This window comes from Meleagris gallopavo, chromosome 5 (assembly GCF_905368555.1).
Source record: "Meleagris gallopavo chromosome 5, MGAL_WU_HG_1.1, whole genome shotgun sequence".
Taxonomy (NCBI): Eukaryota; Metazoa; Chordata; class Aves; order Galliformes; family Phasianidae; genus Meleagris; species Meleagris gallopavo.
The window spans coordinates 22,786,936-22,800,624 of record NC_139408.1 but is presented as its reverse complement, the minus strand read 5'-3'; the positions used below and the strand labels follow the sequence as shown (position 1 = coordinate 22,800,624).

Here is a 13,689-nt window from a genome sequence, read left to right as displayed (position 1 = left end):
AATTTAATCCACAAGGCTGCTGTAAACTAGAGGCCCCATTCAGGGGCCTGCTGCACTGTTGTGTGCATGCCTTAGAGACAGGCGAGCAGGCTTTGAGAGCAGGTGTTAGAGAGAAACGAAATCTCTGTCAGATGCACCCCAGCTCAGGTGGGGATGACCTCACTCTTGTTGCTGGCTGGCTAAAGATTTACTTAGACAATGCTATTACTCTGTTGGAAGATAATCCGATTGAGCAATTTTAATAAAACTTGCTATATTTCTAAAACATCTTTCTCTTTGCTTCCAGTTGTTGCTCTCTCTTTTTTTCCTTTTTTTTCCTTCCCATGCTGCTACTTAGTCCGGTTCCCACTTCCTATCATTCTCCCTGGTTCTGCCTGTCAGAAAGGTGAATCGGTCTTCTGGGAGCAGTTGAGTCCTTGAAGAGTGGGAATGGCACATACAGACCTCCTGACACTGTTCCTCCTTCAGTCTGCACACTCCTAGCAATTTTGTTGCTAATTTGCCTTGGGAAAGGAATTCAGGTGTGGCAGTAGCCGCAGTCTTTGCTGATACAGCCAGGACCTGTGTCATTATTGGCGCTCCTAGGAAGAAAGCAGTCATAGTTGTATTCTCTGTGCTGCATGATTGAGATGATCTCACAACACGGTACTCTCCACTTGTCCAGGAGCTGTTGCTATGCACTGATAACAAACACTGGAAGGGAATAAGACCAGGCAATGTCAGAGCAGAAGAACAGAGGTTACAACAGTATTGGTTTTGTTAGCATGACACCAGAGACCTCCATTTTTCTATTCCTGGTGCCACACAGATGCAGAGGTCATGCTGCCCAAAAAACAAGTTATGTGTGTCTATGAGATTTCTTGGACATTTTTTTTCTTCAAAGGGTCATAGGCATTAGCATGTTGAAGATTTTTATCTACAGACATATTTCTGATCTTCAGAGGCACCTTCTGGCTTTCTGAATCATGAAACTGCAGAAGGACAGAAAAGGAAGAAATTTCTCTTGTTTGGTGCTGGAATCTCAGGACCTTACCAGAGCACTGATTTTTCTCTTGTAACAAATGCAAGGACCTCACTGCCTGCATTGGACTAGTGTGAGCAGAGTAGTACATAGAGTAAGTACATAAACCAGTCCTGAGCTGGTTTATGCAGTATGGGAGCTTACGTTGCATTGGTAAGTGCTAACAGAAGTGGGTGATGAAAGCCTGTACACCCACTGCTAAAAGATTGCCTGAGAGTGCAGATCTTACCCTTTTTGTGTGTTCCATTTATTTTTGCCTCCATGTATCAATAAACAAACCAAGTCTCTGAAGACCCATTTGATCCAGCCTGGCTTTAAGACACACAGTCAGTTAGCCCTTAATGGTAGTAGAGAGCGGTAAAAGTCCTTTGCCTGGTCAACTTGCCGGGTCTAGAATTTGTCCTGGGAACATCCTGTCTAGTCTGGGTTTCTAAAATTCTAGCTGTAGTCAGCAGATCACAAAGTTTCCCCATTGGCACAGCAGCAAGGCTTTCCTGCCAGCCAAACCCGCTTGAACCCTAAAAGACTACTACATCCTTACCAGAATCCCTCAAGTGTAGGCATCTTTCTTCAGTTCCTTCCAGATTTTCTCCTTAATTTCTGTTATTAATGGAGGGCCAACTACTAACCTTGTAACTAAGTCCAAGCCCCCCAAGGGCTTAACGGCTAATTTGGACAAGAACAAATAAACAATCCCTTGAAAAACTGGCTACCTGATGAACTCTCTTGAATTCCAGTTCAGATTTTTCAGATTTTGTCCTCAATTGAGATCCTGCTGTCTGGGATTCTCTCCTTGCCAGCTGTTTCGGGGAAGAGGTGCAGATACGTTGCATATGATGTTCTCTCAGCTTCCCTGGCTGCACAGTCAGCTGGCTATGTGGGGAAATAGCCAGCTGCAGTCAATCTCCTCATAAGTGATTGTATTGGATTTTAAAACTCCTCAACATTTCCGGAGTGCAGACTCATGGGCCAAGTGGAGTCAGTAACCCAGCACCAGAGTGCACCTGCTTCTATTTAGACATTCCCCTGTTACATATGTGCCATACAGTACCCCTTTGAGGCTCCTTGCCATCTCTAAGAGCAAGAAATATTAAATTCCCAGACTTCTGCCTACTTCCTGATGCTCTTCTTTAGGTAGGAGAGTGGAAATTGCTGCCGCAGAGCACACACACTGACCATAGCTTTAGATTTAAGAAATGAAATTTAGTTTATTGTCGTGAAGGTGATATCATGTTGTCTCTCCACAAAACACATTTAAAAACTCTTCATTATTGTTCTTCTACTTCTCCAGGATGTCGAAGTGTACCAGTCACAGCTTTGGAGCTGGTGCTTTGAGGGTATCTAGGAGACAGACCAGCATTTCAAAGCAGGGAGTGCAGCTTCTCAGTGATGTGGCCCATAGCATTTCCAGTGCTTAAAGAGTGGTTGGAAATGCTAGTAGCTGAGCAGTATTGCCTGAGAGATGAAGATGCTCAGCCTGCCAGCTTCAAAGCCATTTTCTTGATGTGGCCACTGACAACTTCAGTAACATGCTTATTAGTGAGAATTAAGCACTGAAGCTACTGCTTCTTTAGACATGAGGAGGAGGAGGCTTCTGGAACATAATAAATAAATCAGAAGCACTTTGACATCTTCAAAGAGTTTTGTTTTAAATACTGGGTTTTCTCCTGGGGACTCTCTTAGCCTCAGTCTTTCTTCTTTAAGGTAATTAATTCAAGCTGCTCTGCATGTTTGATTTTGCCACAGCGAACAGAACTGGTCTGAGTGGCAGGGAAGTAAGCCTTTTGCTAGATCCTGTAGCTCTTTTAGGTCAGCCTCCCACACAGCTCCCTGGAGTCTTTTACATGAGACATAACAGCTTTTTGCCAGCAACGTGTTTAGACTATTGAGGCTGCAGGAATTGGTTTGTGGGTCACATTTGGCCCCATGTTGAAAAGGGTCCTACAAGATGACCTATACTTTGGCTGTAATGAAATGGTAATCCTTTTCATATGGCATGATATGATAGATACTGACCAGATAGGGTCAGAAGACCTGTTTCTGCTTAGTGCTGTGTGTGGTGGTCCAGGAAAGCACACAGCTGAAAGGAAGTACCAACCACCTTTCTTTAGCATCCTCTGAATATTCTGTTTTGTTTCGTTTTTTTTTTTCCTATAAGTGGAGTGGAGCATTGTCACTAGCCTAGGAAGATTCCACTCTCTGTGAAATTTGACCTGATAATATACAAAAAGAGACTGATTCATTCATCAAGAAAGGAAGATCGGATGTTTACAGTGGGTAATTTTAAAGCTGATGGCTGGTGCAAAAGAGACATCGTGTTATTTCCTTTTTAGTCAGGTTAGGTTTGACCATAGATTGGGAGCTAATCGCTGCTGTTATAATTACAAATCTGAAAATAGCCCAGTCCAATGAACTCTGGTATACAAAATAATAGCAGAATAAGTCTCATTTTGCTCACACCAGTTTTATTCTCATGTAACTGCCTTTAGCACAGTTGTTCTTTATATAGTCATGTGAACCCTTTTTTTTTTTTTTTTTTTTTAAATGCCAGTGTTTATTCCATCACGTCCCTCAGGCTTTGAATTACATTTAATGTTCATCTTGTTCTGTTCATGCTGAAGGTGAAGCGTGTAATAGCATTGACACTCAGGATTATCTCACCACAGTTTATCAAGCTGCATTTGTTTAATTTTAGGATGTCCACACTTATGCATTGATGGATGTTCCCATTCCCCTTTCCCAGCCTCTTATACTGGGCCAATCTGCTGGCTGTCCTCAGTTGCACATAGATCCCTAGCTGCTCTTTCTGTAGACCTGGTATTCCTGCTTGAAGATTTCATCCTTTTGGAGATGCTAAACTGTTCCTCTCATCTTGCTCCTAGGATTGTGCTGATGGATGATGCTATGGATTGTCTGATGTCTTTTTCTGATTTCCTCTTTGCTTTCCAGATCCAATTCTACTATTCAGGTAAATACTGGGAAGCTTCTTCATCCACTAGCATGTCATTACAACCTTCCAGCTTCCATATCCCTTCACTTTTTAAAATCTTATAAGTGTGTGGTTTTTCACAGACAACATATAGATAATGGGATCTACTGTGAAAAAGTTATCACTGATACCAGTAGATAAAGAGGTTTCATAAAAAATTTTCAAATTTTGCTGAATAGCAAGATACTTCGAATGGCCAAAGCTTATGCATACATTTGTCTTAGCCCGGAGACATGATTTTCTATCTTTATCAAGTGTATGTTAGCAACTAACAATGAACTTTTACTAGTAACATGTTTTTCCATAACTCTTTAACGCAGCATCTCTGCCTCTAAAGTACTGGCTGCTGCTGGAAATGGGATCAGAAGAGCCTAGAGCAAGGCAAGCCCAGCATTCTGGCTCCAACAGCTGGTGCCTTGAAAAGAAAAAGGAATTGGGCAAATGGGTACAATTCTCTTCCCTAATACTCACTCAATCACAATCTGTTTTCAGCTCAAAATCTTTCTGAAATGCATATAGTTTCTTTGGGTTTAGGAATCCCTATTGGATTCCTCTTCTGAAGACTTCTCCACATGAAATCATGTAAACACCTAACCTTCGCAACACCCTTTGGCAAGGAGTTGCACAGGCTTCCCACCTGTTCCATGAAGAACCGCTTTTTTTTTTTTCTCTGAGAGCCCCTAATTGGAAAGGAACAATTAATCGTTGTCTACCTTCCCCATATTATTGGTCATTTCTCATACTCTATCTTTCCTCCCAATGCTAAGTAGATGGAGTACTTCTTTTAAAATTCTTGACAGGAAAATTACATATCAAATAATAACAATTTGTGTGTGTTTATCTTTACATACACTCACCAACACATACACATCTGTGAAAATCCTGAGGTATTTTTAAACTAAGTTCAGGATGCCAGGGGAAGAAACTTGGATAAATATTCGTGTATTTTTCCTGTGCAGAGATGCTTTAAAATATGTTGGCTTGTTTGTCCTAGTCCCCTAAAGTGTGGTGGAGGAGAGGAAATCTCATTTAGGGAACTACATTGGTAGGGAAAAAGAGGGAAGCATTTCCCTTATCAGGATGAGATATGTTCCCAAGCACGGGGTGCTGTGGGGTACTCATGTCTCCCAGCATAGTGCAGTTTCAAAAAGCAAATAAGCTCCTTCTGATGGACATAGCTCTCATTTGGCCTTAATCAGGCAAAAGGAGCCAGGTTCGAGGTGCTAGGAGACATTGGCTAGAAGCTGTGATAAAGCATGGTTTGTGGTCAGAGTGTAACTTTGGGTGGCCTGGAGATCTGATCCAACCTGTCAATTTTCATCTTTGCAGCAGTTACGAGTCAGCTGCTGTTCCTAATACAAACATCTCTATTTCTTAGTACTTTTCTGTGTATACTTACCCTGTAACTCCCCCGCACACATCACAACATTATCCACGACAAGTCATCAAAGAAAACCAGTTAAAATGGTCATTTTAGGTTGGGCAGAACCAGGCTTGCAATGCCTTTAGCTGTGGGCAGAAAATGCTTTTGGAAAGTTCTTCTCTGATACAACAAATGTTTCCACTGAGCTGCAAAACCTCAGTGCAGCCACAGGGCTGACATACTGCCTTTCCTCTCCACCCGCCTCACGCACATCGCACACTTCCATTCACTTGGGACACAAATGCCACTGCAGTCCTCACAAACACGCCCTTGTGTACACACTCAAACATCCCTTCTCAGTCCTGCTCACCCAGGCACAATGCACACATGCAGCCTGTCATACGCTCTCCCACCAACCCACACACATACAAACCACTCCAAATGGAATCTAGATTTGTAAACTGCTGACCACATCCATAAACAAACTTGTTTAAAATTAGGCTCTTGCAGTAAACAGTGGGTAGTATGAGGAGCCTGGGGAGAGGCTTTCTGCCAGCTCTAGCCCTGACCTGCCCTGGCCCTTCCTTTAGATCCCGTGTTATATTTACTTTGGAGGAGCACAGAGACAAGCTGGGATACAGCCTGGAGCCCTGACTAATTTGCTCCTTCTGCTTCTGTTGCAGATCTATATATTTTGCCCCAGCTTGGTGAGTTCTTAGTTGGTGGTTGTAGGTAAAGAAAGAAAATTTTTGAGACTTTGCAAACCAGTTGTATGTTTGACATTAGCTTTCATGCTCCACTGTTCCATCTGTTTGCTAACCTCTGTTTCCTTTGGAAAAATCTGAACAGAATGGCTAGTCTCTCATAATCGTCCTAATAGGGAGATGTCCGCAACTTATATGGAAATGGCTATTTGTGCCTGCATCATATCTGATCTGAATATGCAGGATGCCTTAGTGTTGTGCTAACATCCATTTCCTGATGGTGTCATGCGTAACACAGAGTGGAGAATGACAGTTTAATCTTGGGTCTGGTAGGTCAGGAGGATGCTTTGCTGGTTATAGCCCTGAGTTGTAAATTGCTTTCTGGTTTTCCAGAATTCCTGGAAAGTGTGGCTGCTATTTATCAAGATCTATTGGCTGGTAAGAATCCAAATACTGTGATCGTGCCAACATCATCCTCTGGGCAACATCGGCAGCGGCAACCCCCAAATGACTGCAACCTGCTTGATGGGGTAGAGGCATCTCTCTTCTACCAGTGCCTAGAGACCTTGTGTGACAGATCAAAATACAGGTATGAACAGAGTCCAGAACACAGATGTGAAAGTCTGTTTCTGGAGACCTTTTGTAAGATTGGAGCTGTGAATAAATACATCAGTTTAATTTTCATGTAGATCTCATTGGAGAACTATGACGGGAGAGATCGTAGCAGAACTGCTTTAACCAAAAGAGAAAAACAATTACAAGGGCCTAAGAGACGTGGGGGTTCGAGCACATTCTTGAGCTGTTTGATTTGGAATTCTGTTTTCCTTCTTATGTTAACATGGACACTTTCATAAAGGAGAGGTTAATCTACCATCATTAATTATCTGGAGATAAATGACTGCAAGTGTGTTCCTGGGTGCTGAAGCATAGGCAAGCCACAGTGAGGTGGATTGAGTTTGAAGCCTTAGTACCTTAGACAAGATCACACTGCTGGTCTGTACTGGAATCCAGGATGGAGCTGGTCTCTAGTTACAGATCCCAGGCAAAAGAAATCTGCTCACTACATGCTAGAAACTATGAAGAATGTGTCTGTCAAGGACACACAGTAAGGCCTAGTATTTTTCTATCCCCTACTGAACTAAAGCTAGTCTCTTTGTTTTTTGTGTTTTCTTTCTTTCTTTCTTTTCTTTCTTTCTTTTCTTTCTTTCTTTCTTTCTTTCTTTCTTCTTTCTTTCTTTTCTTTCTTTCTTTCTTTTCTTCTTTCTTTTCTTTCTTTCTTTTCTTTTCTTTCTTCTTCTCTCTTCTTCTTTCTTTCTCTTCCTTTCTTTCTTCCTCTTCTTTTCCTTCTTCTTTTCTTCCTTCTTTCTTCCTCCTTCTTCTTCTCCTCTTCTCCTTCTCTTCTCTTCTTCTCTTCCTTCTTCTTCTTCTTCCTCCTTCTCTCCTCCTTCCTTCTTCCTCCTTCCCTCCTTCCCTCCTTCCCTCCTTCCCTCCTTCCCTCCTTCCCTCCTTCCTCCTTCCTCCTTCCCTCCTTCCCTCCTTCCTTCCTTCCTCCTTCCTTCCTTCCTTCCTTCCTTCCTTCCTTCCTTCCTTCCTTTCCCCTTTCCATCCCTCTCCTTCCTTCCTTCCTTCCTTCCTTCCTTCCTTCCTTCCTTCCTTCCTTCCTCCTTCCTTCCTTCCTTCCTTTTAAGAATATGTCAAAAGTTGGCATGTGTATGTCTCTGAGCAGATCTGGATTTTTCTCCCTTTCCTTACAAGGGAGACAGGTAAGACTGCTCTTAGGAATGTACCCCAACTCAAAAGTTTTACTTAACAAATTGAGAGCAGATGCAGTACTAAATAAACAACCTGTTGGCTGTTTAGTTTGAACAGCTAGGTCAGCGTGACAGTGTTAGAACAATAAATGGGCTTGTTCTTCCATTTTGAACTTGATCTTAGAAAAAATGATCATTGTTCAAAAGACAAGATGATTTTCTGGTCTCTCTTTTCCTAGCTGTCCACCTTCTGCTCTTGTGAAGGAAGTGCTGAGTACTGCACAGAGACTGACCTTCTCTGGATTCCTTATGGCACTTGCAAAGGATCAGGGGATCAACAGAGCTCTAGGTAAGATTTCTTTGAATGATACAGCTCTAAATTTTCAGTCATCCTGCATTTCTTTCGAATTCCCATTGTAATTATGCCTCAGATTTTACATCATCAGAAAGAGAGTGAGGGAGTTTTTCATATTTTTATTATGGATTAAACTTTAAAAACACTGCTTAAAAACTTACTGTCTGCTTGAAGATGTGGAGATTTGTCAGCAATAAAATTACATGTGAAATGCTGTCCTAAGACAGCAATATTTTATGTCTTTGGTAGCTGATCATTTTAGAACTGTCATTTTAGCATGCTTGGCTGTAAAGGTTGCATAGAGGCGGTCAGGAGGCAAGTAAGGTAGCTGACTGCTTAAATTGAACTTTCATTCTATGTTTTAGCCCTTTATGCTCCCACAGATTTTAAATGACTGCTTTCATTGTCCACAAGAAAAAGAAGACACACCTAATGGGAAAACTTCTGATGCCTTCTTGGCTCAAAGACTCAAGCAAAGCCCAGACTTCCCAGCTCATGCCCCATCTTACCTGACATCACTGTAATCTTTCTAATATATTAATCTATGGCCTACTGAAAATCTGGTGGTATAAAACGCAAAATTCTGCTATGGAACTCTGTACCAAACTACTGTGGAAACCAGAAGGATCACCAAGCAGCATCTCATTGCTCATTTCTGTGTTGTGATGATGAATACAGTTCTAGAGCAGGGAAGCAAAGTGTTGCATTGGCAAAGCACAGTGTGTAATCCATACATAACTCAGATACATAATTCAGTATTGCTCTCATATGACTTAGTTGTGCTTGTCCTGCAAAGCAGAACAAAAAGGGCTTTCTGCATTTGATGAGGAGAAGTGGGCCAAGGCTCACACACTTTCACTCATCTCTACTCAGAAAATAATCAGGGTAGGCTTTTTGTCTCTTTGAGTATCCTCTTCCTCTAATTCCAGGCTTGAGTATCACCCAGTCCCCATGTTTCAAAGACAGGCCTCAGTGAAAAGATGGCGTAGCTTGCCAGAGGATTTGTTCTTTCACACAGGTGTGTCATAATAGAAGTGTCCCCCTCCCTAGCTGGGCCTCTTCTTCCAGCAAACTGTTTAAGCTACTAATGTTCTTCTGGGGAAGGGCTGCTTACCCAACAAGATGAAGATTATATATCAAAGGTACATGCATACAGCTCTGCAATCTCTTCTGCAAACAGGCTTAGGGATCAGTGTACTCACTGGGAAAGGTGTTGCCTGGAATCACACCAAACAAAATGTTTTTTTCCTTGCCCAATAAAATCCACTTCCAGTAAAAAGCAAACAAAACAGATGGCCACAAAAAAAAAAAAAAAAGAAAAGAAAAGGATCCTGCCCAAGGCTTTCATTGTGCTATATACAAAGCGTGTGGGTTTTCCCTTCCATTAATGTGGGCCCATCCCCTGGCTCTCTGGCTCCTCCCATGGCCTCTCACAGAGGAGGGGCAGCAACCACAAGTCTGACAGGTGTTGGCATTTTGGCAAGGATAGGGGGATTCTTTTTCTGATGTTTTTTAATCTCCTGAAGGGTGATTTCAATAGTCTTTGGTCTGTAGGAATCACAAGCTCCCCAAAGCCCTTCAACAAGGGCAGTTGCAGGCAAAGGAGCTTTCAGTCAGGATGCCTGCTTCCTCTCTGGTCTCACAAAGCCAGTGGCACCCCTAGAGGAGCAGGGGTAGGGATTAGAGCAGCTCATTCTGCTGGAGTAGCACTGATGAGTGTCAAGCAAATGGGAATCTGCAGGCTAACTCATGTCAGTGTAGACTTGCGAATCCTTTATGTAATTTACTGTCTCTCCCAAGTAATTCTTATGCCCCAGAGACTGTACTAGATTCTGCAAACATAGAAACAAGTTAAGCTTTAGCTTATTCTCTTAACTGAGCGTGTGAAAGCAAGCACTGGACCTCCCAACACTCTTGTTGTGATGCCAGGTTTTCCTGTTCATGTGCAGGAGGAGGCTACCAGAAATGAAAAAAGTGGGGGAGGTGGGTCTGATCTGAACTTGTTCTAATTTGTTAGATGCTTGTTGCTGCTACATTTTTGGTAACTCCTGCCAGTTTGTCTTGTCCACAAGAGTGGCTTTCCAGCCCTTCCTTCAGGACCAAGGTGCCAGGGCCAGAAACCAGATTTGTGTTCCCACAGAGCAGTATAAAGCTCTTTCCCAAAGCTCCTGAGTGTGGCAGCCAGGTCTCCTCAAAAACAGGAGTATTCCTCACTGCGCTGTTGGTACACGTTACCAAATGTGCAGTGGCACTGTCCAGGCTGTGGTAGGCAGTTCCCATCATCTTTGTGCTGACCTATCAGACCCTCCCATAGTTCCTGTGCAAGGTGTTCACTACAGAATTAGTAAGGAGGTCTCTCCTGAGAGCCTTGTCTTCCTGAGGGCTCTTTCTGAGGTTCTAGTGTTGTTCTACAGTGGTGATCAACCAGCTGCTCCAGTCCTGAACTACACCCATCTCTTTCATCCTGAATGGAATTTCAAATGTGAAATGGAGCGTTGTGCTGAGGGAGGGTACCTGTTTATTAAACAGTTTTTTTCTTTCTTACCCAGGCAGCAAGCAACAGTAAAATATAGCTCATCCACCCCATGCTTCACATGCACAGTCAGGGCTAATCTTCCTAAATTGCAAGGAAAGTGAGTCTCACATCTGTGTTTTGATCCCCAAGCTCAGTGCACCACAAGAAAGACAGGCAGCACAGAAGTCTATGTCTCCCTGGGTGGTATTATGTGTGCTTTAGGCTGTGGCACATACAACCTATCTGTTACTCTGATAGCATCTGGCACTCACGGCCACATATTGCAATTAGCAGGAACATGAAGCTGACAGGGCCATCTCCCTGAGACGGTGTGCGCTCAGTAGTTCTGTAAAGTGGACCCTGCCAACTCTGAGAGCTTCAAGTTCTGTGAGAAACCACTTAGGGTGCCCCCTATTTGATCTGAGCTCTGCTACAGCCTGTGTGAAGGATGGAGAATATGAGCCATCATTCTTTGTCTGCCGTTGATTGTTGAGGATTCATTTCTCTAGTGGGTATAAGGAAGAGTCTTCTCTGTCTTCCAGAACAGATTTAGGATGATGAATTGAGTGATTTTCTTTAAGATTACCCCTGAATAGTCTAACTCTGCTGTAATATTTTCCTTGTTTGTTTGTTTGTTTGTTTCCAGGGGCTTTGCCAGATAAAGGAGATTTGTTTCTGGACCCTGCCATGGATCAGGAACTTGAGAAATTGTAAGTTGAGTTGCAAAGAGTAGGAAGTAAAACAACAGATGGAAAGTGGCACATTGAGGATGGCTTCAGTAAAGTACTGTCTCTATTTTTTTAACTTAACTGTAAGACAATAGAGATGCAGCCCTAGCAGAGAAGGCCTTTTGTTGGGGTGCCTTGGTGCAGCTAACAAAATCCTTCAAAAAGACTTCAGCAGCACTGGAAAAAACTTGCCTAAAAGAAGGATCTAGAGGTAACAGAAGAATCTCTAATGATCTGAGACATTTTGTTTGGACGGTGAAAACCAGGGGTACTGGAGGACACAGGCTCAGCCAAGAAGATCTCTTTTTAACAGGAAGAAAAATTATTCACCCAGCAAGTCTGGCAGGTGGTAGTGCAAAGTGTTCCTCCTCTTTGCCACAAACATCTTTCCATCTCTCAGCTAGCTGTGAATAAGTAATCATCCCAAGTTTACTCCAAAACTGCTATGGTTAAGGCTGGAGATGACAAGCTAGGCTACCCACTTTAGCCTTTTCTCTCCTTTTTTTTTTCTTTTTTTTTTTCTCCTTTCTCTTCCAGGGTAGCTCAGGTTTCAGGGCTTTCCATCTCTGCTCCCACCGGCTCCAGCGGGGACACTGCTAATTTTCATGTCCGTAACTCTCCCAGGATAAACTCTCCCTGGAAACCTCTCCATCATCGCCGAAAAATAGATGCTGAAAGTGAAGGCTCCAATGAAGAGACAGACTCTTCTGAAAATTGAAGATTGTGAGGGTGGGAACGTTTCTCATCCTTGGTTTGTTTGTCCAGAGCTCACTGTAGGTACAGCACCTCTTCCTGGAGCATCTGCTCTGACAGCGGGTTCTGTTCACATCACCAATGTGTGCGTGGCTGTGCCAGTTCCCACTGCCAGATCCGCCTGTTCCTTCTCTGCTAGTTTCCTAGATCCAAATTTGTGCAGTAGCTCCTCCTCAGAAGCTATTTCCAGATGCAGTTATGCTACCCTCTGCTGGCAAGTAAGACAAACCAGCAGTTGCTAGATGCCTGTACTTGGAAATAGCAGGGATCTCTCACCAGGGATCTCACACAGTTCAGCAGGTGCTCGAGCAGTGGGAGTGCTGGTGCAGGCTGATTGCCAGGTAGCTGTGTTTAAACTTGACCTAAACAATAGAGTGGTTAAACTGCCAGCAGCAGCTTTGCATTCATGCTCCATTATGATTATTCCTATTAAAGCTGCCCCTGCATGTGATCAAAGGTAGAGAAATTCCTGAAGTTCTTCAAGTAGAAGGGCTTAGGTATTGCCATGCCTCCTGTCACTGCTTCCTCCTCTCTGAGTCCAAGACATGCCAAAGCAAATATACCAAATAATAAGCGGGATTTCAGTGGGTACTGCATGCTGCTGTCTGGCTCCTCTGCTGTAATTCCTCACTGGAATTGCCTCCCACTACCTCCAACAAGCTTAACATGCTATTTGGCAAAAGTGAACTTTGGAGGGGGTGGAGGAGAGAGATGAAGTCTTGAGATTGCTTCACTACAAGCAATGGCATGGCCTTCAAACATGTAGGGCTCCTGTTGGCGTTTGGTAGGCAGAAGCACTGGGGGAGATGGAGGCAGTTTTTAAGCAAGTCCTAGGTATTTTTGTAAATATTGGTACTGCAGCACTACAGCGTGACATGTACAGCTACAGAAAGAGTTACAGCTTGTGTTAATGGTAATGCTAACTCCACAGCCTGGCTGCTGCAGCCCTGAACCCTTCCCTAGCCATGCTCCTGTGCCATGGCTTGCATAGAATGATGAGACACTGGTTTCTTATGAGCCTTGGAGAGCCTACTTGCTCTTCCCTCCCATAAAACACTACACAGCATGGGCTACTAAGAGCTGTTAACCCAAAGCTTATTGCTGGCCTAAGCTGACTGGATTCAGCACATACTGTAACTATTTTAAGAGTAATCCCTTCACTACTGCTGACCTAGCTGGGGAGGTAGTGGGAGGTGTTATTTATTTATTATTTATTAGCATGCCCTTTAACTGCACGTTCTCTCCCACCCATCAAGTGACAACCAAAGCTGGAGAATAAAGCCTGTTGTGTAAGGCCTGCACCACCTCTGGGCTCTTCTGTGCTGCTCCGTGCCCTCCCCAGGGCTCACACTGCCTGCTCCCCTCTGAAGCCTCTGTCTGCCTCTAGCCAGGTGGGGGGGAGCTAGGTGAAGGCAGAGGAAAGCTCAGGCCTCTCCTACTCCCCAGGCAGCCACATGGCCCCACCATGCAGGTAGAGACAGGGCAGCTGCTGAGGCAGCAGGACTTGCTG

The 13,689-nt window shown here is 43.6% G+C and overlaps 1 protein-coding gene across 3 annotated transcripts in view; it reads left to right on the top strand.

Moving 5' to 3' along the window:
* The window catches only part of CSTPP1 (centriolar satellite-associated tubulin polyglutamylase complex regulator 1), an 83,703-nt gene extending 70,220 nt beyond the window's left edge, over positions 1-13,483 (top strand). For all 3 annotated transcript variants that reach the window (XM_085224702.1, XM_085224704.1, XM_085224703.1), the window contains 5 exons: positions 3,904-3,989; positions 6,471-6,666; positions 8,068-8,177; positions 11,345-11,408; positions 11,964-13,483. In XM_085224702.1, the coding sequence (XP_085080828.1) occupies positions 3,904-3,989; positions 6,471-6,666; positions 8,068-8,177; positions 11,345-11,408; positions 11,964-12,144 (637 nt within the window). In that variant the 3' untranslated portion in view covers positions 12,145-13,483. The remainder of the gene's footprint in view (positions 1-3,903; positions 3,990-6,470; positions 6,667-8,067; positions 8,178-11,344; positions 11,409-11,963) is intronic.
* The last annotated feature ends 206 nt before the right edge of the window (positions 13,484-13,689 follow it).